At 46.1% G+C, this 16311-nt stretch overlaps 1 protein-coding gene across 2 annotated transcripts in view; it reads right to left on the bottom strand.

The window, feature by feature from the left end:
• Positions 1 to 10140: 10140 nt before the first annotated feature.
• MARCH4 (membrane associated ring-CH-type finger 4) overlaps positions 10141 to 16311 on the bottom strand; it is a 99674-nt gene continuing 93503 nt past the window's right edge. For both annotated transcript variants that reach the window (XM_023529784.1, XM_011358635.2), the window contains one exon: positions 10141 to 11618. In XM_023529784.1, coding sequence (XP_023385552.1) covers positions 11248 to 11618 — 371 coding nt within the window. In that variant the 3' untranslated portion in view covers positions 10141 to 11247. The remainder of the gene's footprint in view (positions 11619 to 16311) is intronic.

Genomic DNA, 16311 nt, shown 5'->3' with positions numbered 1-16311 from the left:
CAGTTCCCATTGTCCTAGACCATGTGTTAAGTACAGAGGATAGAGAAAATAATGAATGTGAATCCGTGCCTCTAAGGCACTTTAAGGCTGGTTGATGAGATTAGCATGCAGATAACTATTTTATAAACAAGAATGGAATCGCTGCTATCAAAATGGTGCGAGTGAAATGAAATAAGATCCCAGAGGAAATCATGATCGATTCTCAGTGGGTGGTGGAAGAAGGAGTTATCATCATGAAAGGCTTCCTAGAGCAAGTAGCATTTGGATTGGGCCTCGTGGGATCTGTAGGATTTATACTAAGACGGTAGGAGAGGAGGGGCCTTCCAGGCCAGAGAGACTGCATAAACATGGGACACGATGAGAGCTATTTTGTTAATTTTATTATGAACATTTTCTAGTACAGAAAAAGATAATACTTCCCTTGTTTTACCTTCTTGTTTGTTGTTGCTATAAAGAAGGCTTTGTTTATTTGATGTTTGTTTACTCTACCTGATTCCCTAGTGTCTCCATCTGCCTCAGAGCCCAGAAAGCAGCCCTCACCTTGTGTGTTTTGAGTTTCTCCACATCGTCAGTCTCCTTGACTGACTTTCCAGATCACATCTGGCAGAGGCTCCGAGGCCAGGATGGCGCCCGGGTGGCTTCAGGCATTTTGCTGGACAGGCGGGAGCCTTCGGCGACTATTTCCATCTGACAAGTCCAGGGCAGAGCACCGATTGGCTTCTGTTACCAGAATCCAGTGACTCCTGAGCCGGCGTGGGCATGGGGAGGGGACGTTGGCATCATATACCCTGTCTACCATCATCTGCCATTGGAAGGCATCAACTGGCTACTGCTTGAAAACCCTGGCCTAGGGAGGACGTAGAAGGTGGGAGAAGAGAGGTATGAGAGAGAGGGAGGTATGAGAGATCCAGATGATGCTGGATCCGGGCTGGCCAGCTTCGCCTGCAGCTTGTTTGGGGCGCACGCAGAACTGGGCTTGCAGGCGGCATTCTCAAAGACACCTGGCTACAGATGCACTCAGTGCCTCAGTCTGGCAGCCTCTTCTCTCGGGTGTGTGCTGGCAGCATAAAAAACAAGATTTCTGGGAGCTCGAGGGGCTGCTGTAGAAAACTTGCCTGGAGGCCCACGGCCAAAGTGAAGCTGGGGAAGCTACATCTGCATTACAACCTGAAGCCCTCCTTCCCGCCCTTGCCCTCCATTAGATCAGCAAATAGACTCTCAGTTGTAAATTTGCTTGCTCTCAAACTTTTCATATTACAGAACCATAGGAACACAGACACTGAAAAGCCCCCAGGAGCCTTCTAGTCCCCATCCCACAGGGGAGCCTGTCCCTCAAAGCAAAATTCTCACGAAAGATGAGTGAGGACTTCCTCCAAGCACAAGGTACCTATTTTCTGAAAAGATTTTAATCTTTTTCAATGGTTACTCAATATTCCAGTCTATATATGTAATTTTTTAATTACATAAATATTACATGAATTCATTCTTATTAAAATGCAAACAACATAAACAGATGTTTCCACTGCACATTCCCCAACCTCACCCTCTCCCAGAAATGAAGAGCTCTAATCAGTTTGGTGGTACCCTTCATTATTCTTTTGGAATATGGCATTTAAAATCGAAGTGCGAGTAGGGTTCTTCTTTGGTTCTTCTACACACATATGATCGCTGTGCATATCGTCCTGCAGATTATATTTTTCAGTTAACAGCATGACTTTGAGATCTGTCCCTGTCGGTCTTTCCAGGTCTATGACATTCTCTTCCATGTGGGTCGTATCCCATACTTTCAAGATCTCGTGCTTCATCACTCCCATGTTGACAAACATTTAGGTTCTTTTCCAATTTGGAGTAAATCCCTGGCATGTCGGTTGGGCGCCAAAGGTATTGGAACGCGTCGCCTCCCTTTCCTATTAGTCAGGGGCCCAAGTCTGTACAGTGTCAACAATTGAGACTATTATTCTCCCATAATTATCTTTATGAATCTGTTCACGGTTTATCGAATGATTAAATAGAAAGATAATATGCACAGACATACTCGCAAAGAGTGTTCTTTCAACAGTACTTTTAAAACATTTCTTCGGATTCCATCGGGAGAGACAGTGAAAGAACGTAAAGCGAAAAGCAGACAGATTTATAGTCAGAGTGCTAATTTAAGGCTTAGGAATGGGCAAGATCCAGTTGTAAGGACACAGGACGGAGCCAGGGTGACCGAATTCAGAGCAGAAGATAGGAGGCAAAGCTAACAGCAAGACCTTGACCCACTGGCCAAAGCTAATGGGGCTCCCATGATCCTTGGCATCACCATGTAAATGGCATGGTCCATACACACGTGCCACCTTCCTGCTGCCACTATTGTTCTTATAGAATTAAGTAAACCACTTGGGCTCCTAACTTTAGAATGGGACCCGCAGAAGCTGCCAGAGCTAGGTCGGAATGCTTTGTGAACGTGGACAAGTAACTTAGCTTTTTTGGTCTCTGGTTTCTTCATCTTTAGAATAAAGACAATTAATTTGTATCTCAGGATTTTTGTGATATTAGATAATGTATGTAAAGTGAGCAGTGAATAAATTATTGCTATTATCATTTTACTATTCAACAGAGTAATAGGAAAGTTGTACTGTTACCACAGTGTGTAAACAGCAACGCTAAATCAAAGTAAAAATGCGTACCTGGCACCAAAACTCTGTCTCATTTAGGTTTTCATGCAGCTACAAGTAACAGACACCCAGCTAGCAGAAGCTTAAACAACTGAAGGTTTATTTTTCTTCTGTAATAAGACATCCAGTGTAGGTGGCTGCTGGCATCCGTCCAACTGCTCAGAGATGCCACTAGCAATGCAGACTCTTTCTGTCTTTTTGCTCTGGCATCCTTAGCGTGTTGATTTGTGACCTGTGGCTGTGCTCTCATTGTCTCAAATGGTCTGCTATCGCTTAAAGCAGGAAAGAAAGAAAGGAGAAGGGGTGGCCCCTCTCACCTCCTTCTTTTATATTGGGAAAAGCGAAAGCTTCTCCAGAACCATGTTTCTACTCCTAGATGCTTCCATATGTATTTTTTTTATTTTTATTTTTTTGGCCAGAAATGTGTCACTTTGCTACTCTTAGCTGCAGGAGGGGCTGGGAAAGTGATTATTTGTTCTTTTCAGCTCCTGCTATGGAATGCACCAAGGGAAAAGGAGATGGGAATGGATGTTGAGCGGGCCAGACAGGGGCCTGTGCCCCACCCTGAGGGCCGGCGGGTAAATTCGTGTGCTGCTTTTGAGGGCCATTTGGTAGTATTCTATTCGATGTAAACATACCCTTCTGCCCAGGCTCTCTCCTGGAGAGACAGTAGCAGATGCTGCCTTCTCAGAGAGCTTGGGAAACGAGTATCAGAGAGGTATCATGGTAATACTGAAACAAATGTCATAGGATATATGAAACAATTGTCACAGGATATATGGAAATCTTTGTATTTCTAATGAATTTTTGTGGTTGCAAGTGATATAAATTCAGCTCAGACTAATATAAACAAAAACGAAACCTATTGGCAAATGTCCTGGGAAATCTAGTGGAGGAACTGGCGGTCACGGATCCAGGAGAGAGTCAGGATTGTCCCTCCCTGCTCTTGGCTTTGCATGTCTCTCCTTGACATCCTTTACTCTGCAGATAGGTGTTTTTGACATGGCAGAAAATGAGGCCTTCATTTCCCAGACTCCTAACAACTATAGTGGAGAAAAACAGTGTTTTCCACCAGCGCTGATAAGAAAATCCCTTGAATGACTTGGATTGGCTTCAGTTATGTGCCTGTTTCTGAACCAGTCCTCGTGGACAGAGAAATAAGACACTTTGGTCTTCTGAGCCTGTGTCATGGTCCCACTACTATGGCTGGAGTGGTTTTAGGGGTTCAGCCCTACCAAAACCACATGCCGTGGGATTCCCCTAGATGGACAAAAGCATCAGGTGTGTGCCAAAGTGACCTGGAGGCTTTCGAGGAAGGGGCTAGGGCTTCCAGTAACGTCACCCTGCCTCACCAGATGGGCGTGGCCTCTCAGCACACGGGGTGGAGGCAGCTCCAGAACTGTCACATCTCTTCACTGAAGAGACTTGGCAGCCTGTGTCGGAGAGTACAGAGGGTCCCCTCTTGACGAGTCACCCTTGGCACAGCCACTGGCTGGGACTGAACAGGTGATATCCTAAATCTAACCTCTAGACAAAAGCCGCTCAAACCAGGTGACATGACAGAGTTCAGGGGGCCTGAGAGTGACAGACGTCTTCTGAGCCCTCTCCACCTGCTTCCTGGATGTCATGCTCCTGAGAAGATTCAAGGGCTGCTCAGTCAACAGGCCTTGAGGCAGTGTCACTCTTTAGGGAACACATTTGTCACTCATTTTCTGTGTTTCTATGTCTGTGCATCAAATGCACACACACAGCTGTGATCTTCCTGGCTAAAAGAACACAACACAATCTTCTACCTGCTCAGTGATGATTGCATTTGCTTAAGGACTATCTCCTCTTAAAAGTGCTCATTACCCAGGAGAGAGAATATTGTTATGAGATAATAGAAAATATATATTGGTCTCTGCCCTTGGATTTTGGCACAAATCTCCTAAAACCCTTGTAATTTCCTAAATGATAAGAGCACGAGTTTCTCTTGTTCTAATATTTGGTCTTTGACCCTGTTCCTGACACATGACTCCTCAAAGTCTTGTAAATGCCCAACTGATAAGAGCACTAGGAGCATCTTTTTCTTCTAATGAAGCCACTCTGGATGGGCTCCTGGGTGGCTCCTGGATGTGGGCTGGTCACCAGAAAGATCAAGCTGTGATTAGAAGCTTAGAATTTTCAGCCTCATCCCTCATGAGTGAATTGAGGGGCTGGAAACAGTTAACTGATCATGCCTACGTGAGGAAGCTTCCATAAAATCCCAATAGTACACTGTTTAGAGAGCTTCGAGGTTAGTGAACTCATCTACACCAAGCATGTGACACACCCCAATTTCACAGGGACAGAAGGTCCTGTATCTATATATCTCTTCATATGTATTCTTTATCATATCCTAATGAATTGGTAACCACAAGTAAGTGTTTCCCTGAGTTCTGGGAGTCACTCAAGCAAATTAATCAAACCCAAGGAGGGTGTCATTAGAACCTCTGCACTATAGCCGGTTGGTCAGAAGCACAAGTGACAACCTGAGCTTGCACCTGGCACCTGAAGTGTGTGTGTGGTGGTGGCTTCAGGGGAGCAATCTTATAGGACTGAGCCTTTAACCGGTGGGGTCCAACCCTACCTCCAGGTAGATAGCTTTAGAATTGACTTAAATTGTAAGACACCCAGCTGTGTTCACAGAGAATTGCTTCATGTGGGGAAAAACTTACACACATTTGGTGACCAGAAGTGGCAAAAGTACAGTGTTTTGTGTGAGTAGTAAAGGAGACTCGTAGGGGAAAAAAAAAAAAAATAGGGAAGAACTGCATTTCAGTTGTTAAATTTTCTAATTTATAGTTAGTAAGAAAGAGTAAGCTTGTCAGGCTCTTTCATGAAAATAGCTTTTGGTGAGAAATTCTGAGCCTCTTACTAATAAGCAAACAGTGAGATCCTTGAAGGTAGTTATATCTGATTTATATTTGAGATACCCAACTGGCAAGAACCTTCCACGTGGCAGTTTCTCACTATAGGTTTTTAGATGCATAATCTTCAAGTTACTTCCAAATTTCCAGTAAAGTGATATTACACATAACTGTAAGTGGTGATATTTTGGGTGAAAGAGAGAATCAAGGAGGAGTCATGCCCAACATTTGAGCTTAAACTGAAAAGAATCGCTGTAAGACGGAAAACGGAAACCCTAATTTCAGCAGAGTCTAGATATTGGAGTGGGAAGCAACTGGAACAAATTTTAGGTTCTGAATTATTAAAACTCTCGATGAGGGCATCAGCCTCTCCGAAGGATGAGGGATGGAGAAGTACAGGCCGAACTTAGCCGACGTTGAGGAGCAGGTGACACAGCTGTGGTATGTTTCGTCGGTGTAGGGCTCATTCACTTTCATCCAATGCCTCTCAAATCAGGATTAAAGAATTAAGTGCATTTCCACTTTTCTATAGCATAATGTAGTGGTTCACAGCTCGACGTGTGGCTCCGGGCTGCTGCGGTGTAAATTCTAGTGCTGCCACGTATGGCTGCGTGACCTTTGGCAACATGCTCAACCTCTCTGTGCCTCAGTTTCCTCACCTGAAAAATGGGAATAATAGTTGTTTCCAACTTTGTGGCATTGTTTTGGGGGAGTTAAATGAGTTCATATACATAAGAAGTGTGAGATGAGGCTTGACATATGGAAAGTACTATATGTTTAGTTATATTTATTATTTCCCCAAAGTATGGAAAGGACACTATTATTAGGCAGCGCTTGAGCACTCACTTTCTTATTTAACAGATGCAGAAGCAGATTATCCCCTCAGAAAGGGTCCCCTAGGAACATGGATACCCTGAGGGTGCTCTGTGCCATGCTGCCGACTGTGCAGGCACAGTGCCTTTCCTTGCCAGATGAGCCTTAGCTGGACAGCAGAGCCCCAGACTTCAGCCAGCATGAGGGCACTGAGGTTGATCTCTTTGCAAGACTTGCCTCTCTCAGACATTGAGAGGGCAGAGCACAGGGTGAGTCTGCTTCTCTTTTCTTCCCCAAACCCTCCTCAACCGTGCCTCCTCCTCTTCCCTACACATCTACTTTGGGATCAGAGTTGAGTGTGACGGTGAGGTGTTTGGTGCATGGGTATAGGTCACCCATTTAAAGAGGAGGGACTCATCCCAGTACCCAGTGGCAGGGGCCAGGGGGACACTGAGGGCTTCAGTTCATATCAAGTTGGGGCTTGGGAAAGAAGAAAGGCTTTGCCCTCTGGATTCTTGCTCCCATGGTGGGCTGAGTGAGGACTGGATAGGGTGTGCTGGAGCAGGGATGAGGCAGCATGAGGAAAGCCCTTTGGTGGAACAGTTGGATACTTAGCCAACCAGCTGGCCACCAACCCAATGCAGCCCAGATCTAGGGTGAAGCCAGCCCTAGGTCCTCACCATTTAAAGTCATCTGGAAGCATCACCCAGTTGTCTACGGCACCCTAAGCACTTCCCAGTTTCCACGTGATTCTGCCAGTGAGGGTGGAAGGAGATGTGTGGGGAGGAGTCTCAGGATCCTTGCATTGCTGCTACAGGATTAGACCCTTACAGATAAAAGTCACCCTTGACTGCTTATTACTAATGGATAAAGAAAACAATTTGAAATAGGTAGTGAAGACTGATGTATAATGTGTCCTGTCTCCTCCCCCATGTCACCTCCACAATATGATGAACTCTGCTTGCAAAGTACATCATAACTCTTGTGAATTGTTATATCCAGACCATGTCCTCCGCTGTACATTTTGAGTCACACAGGCAAAACAAATAACAGTAAATTAGCTCATAGACACTAAAAATCTCTATGACTTTGGTGTTTCTGTGCTCTAAGATGGTGACAGATTTGATTCTCCTGATAGGTAGGAAGGGACAAGGCTCAGAATTGTGGGGTCCTCCTAAATTTTGTGAGTGGCTATGACTAAAACTCCCTACCTGCCACTCTGGACCACTCACTTAGAACCAAAAGTCTAGTCCTAATAAATAGGATAATTTTCTACTCTTTTTTTTTTTCCTAGAAGGAGACGACTCTGTGATCCCTTCTGGAAACTTGCCCTTGGTCCATAAGAATGTGATTGAATAATGTCCAATGGCTTTTAAGAATTCCTAATGTCCAGGTATAGCCCACTTTGTATTACACAGGCTTTCATTCAGCCAGGATATTATCTGGACAACATCAATAATCAATTGTTAGGTAAACTCAGGGGTTTTTATTTTTGTCAGGGGACATAAATAGTTTATAATTATTTAACCCTAGTTCCCTCAAACTTTCCAAAATTTTTCTCTAGACCTCTACTATGATGACCTCCCTGCATTGGCCTGACCCAGATTTCCCCTAAACTGCTGTCAGTTGTCCTGTGGGAGTGGAGTGAAGTGGTTACGATCCAAGCCAGGTGGCCAGAGGTGGATTCCTGGCTGCTGACGGTGCACTAGCTGCTTAATCTCTTGACTTCAGTGTCCACGTCTGTAAAATGAAGTTAGCAATGGTACCTATTTCATCAACTGTTGGAATACTAAGTGTGTTGATATATATAAAGTATTTAATCTGGTGCCTGGCACACAGTAAGAGCTCTAGGCATTAGCTAGTATCTCGTCCCATGCGCGGGCCATACTTGCCGATGACATGCAAGCGAGTTCTCAGGGCTACTGCTCATTGCTCTGTAGAGATAACTCCACAGGACATTTGGACATTTTCTAGTGGTACGAAGAATGACTTGCATACTTGGAAGAGGAAAGTGGTCTCTGTTGAAATGCGTTTGAAATAGAAAACCCCAATTCATTCATTTTTGGAACCATGAGTTTCATTCCCCAAGGCACAGGTAATCTACCATCCTGTTGGGTAGAGAAGTCAAAAACTGACCTTCCATTTCTAGACTATAATTGAACTTGAGAGCTGGAGTATACATGGAAAGAAGAGGAGGCATGTCCCCCTGCATGCTGAAAGTATTCCCGTCCTCTTCCAGGAGTGCCTTATTCATTCAAAAATATTTATCGAGCACCTACAGTATGCCAGGCACTGTTGTACATCCCAAGTAGATAGCAATAAACAAGACAGATGAGGTCTTTGCCCTCTTGGAGTTTACATCATCAAGATCCAACAAACTCTAATATTCTATTAGAATTTTTCATTAATTGCCTCTTAGGTAGCATATTCTGAAAAATGACCAAGAATGACCACAAAATTCTGAAGTGCCCTATGAATCACCAAAGATGACATGATGACCACTATAGTTGTGGTGATGTGCACATTTTGTTGCATTCTAATACTTTTTTTTTTTTTTGAAAATAGATAGTCCATGTAACACATCTATACTTTCCATAAATATTTAATTAAACCGAACGGCCTGTTCTGAGATCACATAGAAAAATACATGCCTTTACTCTACAGGAAATACTTTTCTGATTTTGTTGGGTTTCACTCGTTTCTATGTTTTGCTTGTATACATCCTTTGGTCTCTCACCAACTATTATGTCTTTTCTGACCCACTGGACTGTGGGCTTCTTAAGGGGAGGAGCCTTCCTAAGCCTGTGTACACCCCATTGATGACATTGCCTGACGACTGCCGGCCCCAAGAAAGGAGGGCTGGTTCAAGTTGAAAGGAAAAAAGATCTTGTCTGCAGCCTCATGACATGTCCATGCCTTCTCTTGGGCCCCTGCCCTGCATGCTGTTTTCTGATATTCAAAGGAAAACTGTCGGGGGAATGAGGCCCTATCACCCCAATCCCTTGCGGTTCTCTTGTCTTCTGGGAAGTGACCCGATGGGGTGGAAAGTCTCCACATTTCCACCCAGCACGCTGGTCTCCGCTTCCAGGTTTCCTGGGCAGAACGCAGGGAGAGTTTGGGAGCTGTTCTTCTTTTCGACTTGAAAGACTCTGTCTGCAGGGAAGCCTGGAAGAGGCCAGGAGTGCCAGTGCTTCTTGGCTGGTACACACGCACGCACACCTGCCCCGCCCCATCTGTACCCTTAAAGGAGAAATAAAAACACTCTTGATTCCTTGCTGTAGAGGAGACTTAGGGGCGGAGCAGACACAAGGGAGCGGGGAGGCAGGATGATACCACCGAGGGAGAACAGGATGGGGGAAGGAAAACTCACATACGGAAAAGGACACTAGTGGTAGGGAAAGAAATTTTATTTTCAAGCTTTTAAGAGAATAATACAAACAACAGAGAGTTTTAAAAAACCCTAAAAACTAGTTTAAAAAAGTACTTGACAGTGTCCCTTGAATACCCATGGATGACGCAGCCATTGTGCAATGACAACAAGAAACTGCAAGTGACCACCCAGTGGCCTTCCCTGGCAGGGTCCTGGGAACAAGCAGGCAGGGTCAAGGGACAGTGCTCCCTGCCAGGGTCCCTGGGCCTGCCTCATTGCTCAGGAAGGACCAGGGAGCACTGGCGCTGAGAGATTAGCACACTGCCCTTGGGGGAGCGTCCCCAGCAGCAAGGGATGCTTCGACTGCTCTCCACTCCACTCCCGGGGTGCCTCCAGCCCACTTCATCCCATTCACTGTAGCGGCTCTCCCTGGAGACCCTGGGCAGGGGGTGCCCTGCAGTGGGGTCCCTGGGTTTCAGCATGTGCCAAAGCAGGAGCGGGCATGGCACTGAGCGTGTCCTGGCCATGGTGGGTTTGAGTGGTTGGGAAAGTCGTTCCTGGATTGACAGCTTTGAAGGCTGACGCCACAGCAGCAGAACTGTGCTTGAGATACTCATGGGAAATTTGTACTTTTCTCGTGTGTGTGTGTGTGTGTGTGTGTGTGTGTGTGTGTGTCTATGTGTGTCTGTGTGTCCTGTAAACATCTTTGAGCCAAATCAACATAAAATAAAGTAACAAGGGCACAAAAAGACATCCATTTCCAAAGCCAAGCCCTCTTTGAGCCCTCCTGAAGTTGGGAGTTCTGGTTTGGAAGGTGTAAAAGGTTTGTATGGGAGGAGGACTCCCTTCCCTCTGGCCACTCATACCAACAAATCCCTCCCTCCGCCATCCACCCCAGAGTCACGAAAGTTACATGAGTTAGAAAGTCTGCCCCACTCAGAGAAGCCCAGGAGCTGCAAACCTATGTGTCCTTCCAGCCCACACCTGTCCCGCTCCCTCCCACCCACTGCCCATGGATCACGGCCCACGGAGAAAGCCAAACAAGCTCAAGGGTAAAACAAGGCAGGCCACAAGTGCTTTTCCCTGCCTGTGCCCTTTGTATTTTTTCTCCCTCCACACGTGCACACGTGGGCACCGCCACCAGACAGCCCGCTTTCCCCCGAAGCATCCGCTTCTTCCAGGTGTTTGGCGCATGGGCACAACTGGACGATTTTGTCATTGCGTTTTGTTAGGTTCAGTCTGTATTGCACTTCATCGTTGAGTTTGTATTGTTTTTTCTTGCTCTTGTTGGAGAATGGTATTGACTGATTGGAAATCACCAAACTGCTCATGGTACCAGGCTCACTCACTCCAGCTCCAATCCTGCGCCCAGGCCCCTCAGGCCCCCATCCTCTCTGCCTACCCTCTGCTCTGGCCCCTGGGGTGACACCTTACCTCCCCACACCTGCCCCCCAGACCAGCGTCCATCCCACCCTCCCCTCTCGTGCACAGTCACAGCCTCCCTTCCAGGTCTTTCCCCTCACACTGTCGTGACCCTCATGACGAGCTCTCGGCTGCTGCCCTGGGGGCTCCGCTGTTCATGAGGTCTTAAGTGACTCAAGATGTGCAGGATGGTGTAAGCACAGTGGTGATCGGACAGAGGGCCTGAGGGGTGGTGGCTGGCTCCCCGGGCAGGGCCTTCCTCAGGGGCCGGGGTGCCTGCAGCCTCCTCCTCTGAGGAGGGGGCATTGGCCTGGATGGATGAGGAGGTCCGGGGGTTTGTCCTGCCTCCTGATTTTTGATCCTCCAGGTCTTTTGTCTTATCATAGTTCAGCACTTTCCACTGCTGGTTGACAGCCTGCCACCGTTTAAAGATGCGGTACACGGAGGGTCCCTCGTGGATGATGAGACCTGAGGCATCGGGGAGAAGAGAAGAACAAAAACCAAGTGAGGGAAAGTATATCACAGTCTCCCTTTATTTATAAACAGACATAGATGCTGGGGGAAGCTGGATTCATACGGTTTGATTTGTTCTTTACAAACCTACCTTTCATCTCCGTGCCGCATGGCTCCATCCCTACATCCCTGGGCTCAGCAAGTCTTTGGTAGGTAGGAGGCGCAGGGTCGCCATACCAGACCCATGAAGTAGCTGAGCACCTACAGTGATGCCTTTACCTACCTCGACTCCACATGCCCACTTCTTCGCTTGACAAACTTTAAATCTCTCATCCATTGGGGTATAATATAAATATCTTTGCCTCCCTCTACCATGTATCCATGGCACCCAGTATTTAGCAGATGTTTAATGAATCATATGCTTTCAAAGGCACCATAAAAGAAACAGCATGGTCGTTCCATACCTGCTGAATGATGTCTGAAATTCTACTGGCTAATTCTTTGCACAGATAGCTACCAAAATACATATGCCTCTGGGAGAAAGAACTTTGATGCAGTTATATTGGCCAGTGGGAAGGTAAAGTCCAAAACGACCACGTCAGACAATTAGGCAAATAAATATTAATTACGTGCCTACTATGTGCCAAATATTAGGGGTGTTGCAGTGAGCAGGAAATGCAGAGTCCTGTCCTCAGAGAACTTACATTCTAGTGGAGAGACACACAGCAGACACATAAACAAGCCAGTGAGACTATTCTGGGTGCTGAAAATGCCGTCAGGAAGATAAAACAGGGTTCAATAGCCACGAGCTGCAGACATTGAGGGTTCTGTTTCCGCAAAAGTGTGGCGGGAAAGGCCTTTCGTGGGAGGGGACGTTTGAGTTGAGACTTAAATGCTGAGAAGGAGGGATCCATGCGAAGATGTGGAAAGAGAGCATTTTAGTGATAGGATCTGCAGGTGCAAAGGCCAGGCGGTGAGAATGATTGCAACATGTCGGGGAAAAGGTCAATCTGGCCAGGGCGCAGTGAATGAGCAGGGACGTGCAGGGAGATAACGGGCGACAGGAGCCAGTCTGCGGTAGGGCCTTGTAGGCCGTGGCAAGGAATGTATATTTTATCCTGAGCATAATGGGAAGCCATTGAAGGGTTGAATAGAGGTAATCATGTGATCTGGTTTACCCTCCAAACGTTCATTCTGGCTCCAGTGAAACAATAAACTGAAGAGCGACAAGAGCAGAAGCAAAAGACCAAGCAGGAAATGATGTAATGACTCTAGTAGGAAATGCTGGTGGCCTAGACAAAGGTGATAGCAGTGGAGACAGTGAGAAATTGCTGGAGTCAGGATGTTTGCTAGAGGTAGAGCTGACACGTTGCTGACAGGTGAGGTGTGAGTCAAGAGAAAAATCTGGGCAACTCAGAAGCTTGGGGTGTCAGCAGTCAGCAGTGGTACCGTGCCCTTTACCAAGATGTGGAAAGCACGACTGTAGAGGGGGGTGGGCTTGTGTGGTGGTGGCAGTGACTGCATTTTTTTTCCTATTGGGGCTCCAACAAATTACCATACGTTTAGCGGTTTAAAACAACACAAATGTATTCTCATATGGTTCTGGAGCTCAGAAGTCTAAAATCAGTCTCACTAGGCTAAAGCAAGGGTGTTAGCAGGGCTGATTCCTTCGGGTGGCTTTGAGGGGAGAATCCATTTCCGTGCCTTTTTCAGCTTCTGGAAGTCACCTGCATTCCTTGCCTCTTCTTTATATCGCTCCACCTCTTTTTTCCAATGTCACATCTACTACTTTCTGTCATCAAATTTCCTTCTGCTCCCCTTATTAAAACACTTGTGTTACATTGGGTCCACCTGAATCTTCCAGGATACTCTCCCCTTTTCAAGATTCTTAAATTACTCATATCTGTAAAGTCCCTTTTGCCATGTAAGGTAACATCAAGGAGCTCCAGAGATTAGGATCTGGGTGTCCTTAGGGGCCATTAATCAGCCTACCACAGTTGATAGTGATATTTTTATCATGGTAAATTTAAGATGTCTGATAAGAAACTCACTAGAAGGGCCAGATAGGCAGTTGGACATATGAGTCTGAACCTTAGGGAGAGGTCTGGCCTGGAGCTAGAAGTCATCAGTGCTGGGGTGGAATTCAAAGCCTTAGTATTAGCCCAGATCTCCTGGGGAGAGAAGGTAGGCAGATGAGAGAAGGCCAAGGACAGCCTGGGGGCTTCTCGTATAGAGGTTGGGTGGCAATTTGATGGAAGTAGAATCAGCTAAGGAGGCTCTGAAGGAGCAATCAATGGTGTAGAGACAAGACTAGCAAGTGTGGAGACCCAGAAGTCTAGAGAAGGATATCTTTCAGAGAAAGAGAACGCGATAACTGTGAAATATTGTTGAGAGGTTAGCTCAAGCGAAATGAGGAGTGACCATTGGCTCGGGGGCACAGGTGGAGGTCGGATGGTAGAAGTGATAGTAGGAAAATCAGGTAGTCTCATCCAAGTGCATCTTTATCTTCCAGGAAGTCAACCGCTGTGGTGGAAGGGACAGGAGGAAGTGTTGACAATTTGTGGTGAAAAGAGAAGGTGGGGAATAATTATCTTGGAAACTGGGAAAGTGAATTTACAAAGGAGATGTGGTAGAATTGTCTGAGGGTGTTCGGTGTCCATTTGAAATTTGTGACCTTAAACTTGAAGTGAGTCTAGTCATTGCTTCGGTTTTTCTCACCTTCGACTGCTTGCTAGGTGCATCTGTGGAGTGAAAAGAGTTGGATTTAGTTAGTGTAGACTGTTTCTCCAGGCAGGTAAGACAGGAGAGAGCATGAGAATTATGGATGTTTGCAAGACAGTAGTTATTCCACTGGACTGTAGAATCTAGGCTGGGCAGGAGGGAAGTGATAAGGAATAAGGAATAACAAAAAATGGAAAGTTATAGGATCAATGCCAAGAGGTTTCTATGAAGTTGGAGAATTGCCTTTTTCAGCTTAAAGAAGTCACCTGCATTCCTTGCCTTTTCCTTGCAGCCGTCAACAAATCAGTCAACTACAAAGATGGGGGCAATACCCAGAGAATGGGATGTTTAAATCCAGATTTTGGAAGTGCTATGGTTCTTGGCGATGGCAAGGCCGAGGGTGTGACCACTTGAGTGGGGTTGAGGCGGGCTGGAGGAAAGAAACTTTGGAGGAATGAAGAATTGGATGGATTATCAGCATCAGCCGCCCTCAGTGCTATCAGACCAACTGCTCCCTTTTTATAACGAATGTATTTTAATACTTCCTCTCTGATCTTGAAATGAAATTCATAAGATAATATAAATCACTAGGGTTTATTTTATTTTTTTTTAATGAGTATAATGCCCTAACAAATAAAGAAAAACAAAGGGGGGTCATTTATAAGACAGTGTAAATTTACATATAGATTCTTGGACACAACTATATTTAAAAAGAAATTAAAAACCTCATACATTTCCAAATGCCCCCTGGGGGATGGACCACCTCAGCTGAGAACCACGGACCTATAGAGGTGCGTAAGTCAGGAATGGTGGGAGGGAGCGTGTTAGCCAGGTACATCAAGGAACGTTAGTAGGTGGCCAGCAGCCAACAGCATCAAGAAGGGAAAAGAGGTGGGAACATATGATGACATGCACCTCAAAGGGGCGGAAGCTCCTGAAGGATAAAGAAAGAAAGGCAGTTTGGTAGTAATGAGGAGCAAGGAGGACATGGACCCCACCTCCAGGACCCACAGAATAAGTATATGGGAGAAAAAGCAGCCACCACTGGAGACAGCCATACAAGAAACAATGTCCTCAGGAGACAGATAGGTTGCAGTGAAAGGGAGGGGAAAGTAACACTCGGAGGAGTGGATGCCAGTGATGGACCATGAGGTCCAGAGAATACAGTGGAAGGGCTGGGAAGATGGGGCTGGTGAAGGGAAGAGCAAAACAGGAAAGTGGTTGTTTGTATCATTAGCGTGGTCTTGGAGGCTGAGACCTGTGACGGTGAGTGACATGATCGGAGATGAAGCACGATAGGATTTACAGCAACTGTAAATCTAGGGGCTGCTGGTGTGGACTCTGGGGGCAGGAGCTGACTCCCAAGAGCAAACAGCATTGAGTCACTCCGGCCTCCTCAGTGTCAAGCAAAGAGAGTGGAGGGGAACACCTCAAAGCCTCTCCAACCTCTAACACACTGATTCTAGGAGGCGAGACAGCTACCTGCTGCCATTCTTTCCTCCACTATTCTAACAGCTTCTGAAATTGCACTTTGTGCAACAAGTCTTCAAAGGTTCATCGAAGGAGAGACAGTAGTTTCTTAATCTGCCGGGTATGTATCCCTTGAGGATCTGATGAAAACTAAGAACTATCTCCCTGGGAAAAGACCAGACATACAAATGGTCCTTATAATTTTAAGGAGTTTATGTCTTCTGCAAACAACCTGTGGACCCCTTGATCTGGCCTGCCTGATTCTGGACAAGTAGACTTCCTCTTTGCCCTCTGTCTCACTCCTTCCCAATGTGCCAACTCCTATCACTTTTTTCATCCTTTTGAATATGTGCCTACGCACCGTGGCACTGCAGCATTCATTTATTCCATAAGCCTTGTTTGAACACTGCTATACTCTGTCCTCTAAATCATAAGCCTCTAGAGGACAGGTATGGTGAGGCTTGGGAAGCTAACATGGTCCTAGGTACTAATGAAGCCTTGGTGACGACAGAGAAGA

This window comes from Pteropus vampyrus, unplaced genomic scaffold (assembly GCF_000151845.1).
Source record: "Pteropus vampyrus isolate Shadow unplaced genomic scaffold, Pvam_2.0 Scaffold42, whole genome shotgun sequence".
NCBI classification, from domain to species: domain Eukaryota; kingdom Metazoa; phylum Chordata; class Mammalia; order Chiroptera; family Pteropodidae; genus Pteropus; species Pteropus vampyrus.
Note: the sequence above shows the minus strand (reverse complement) of the source record. Positions and strands in the feature narration are given on the sequence as shown.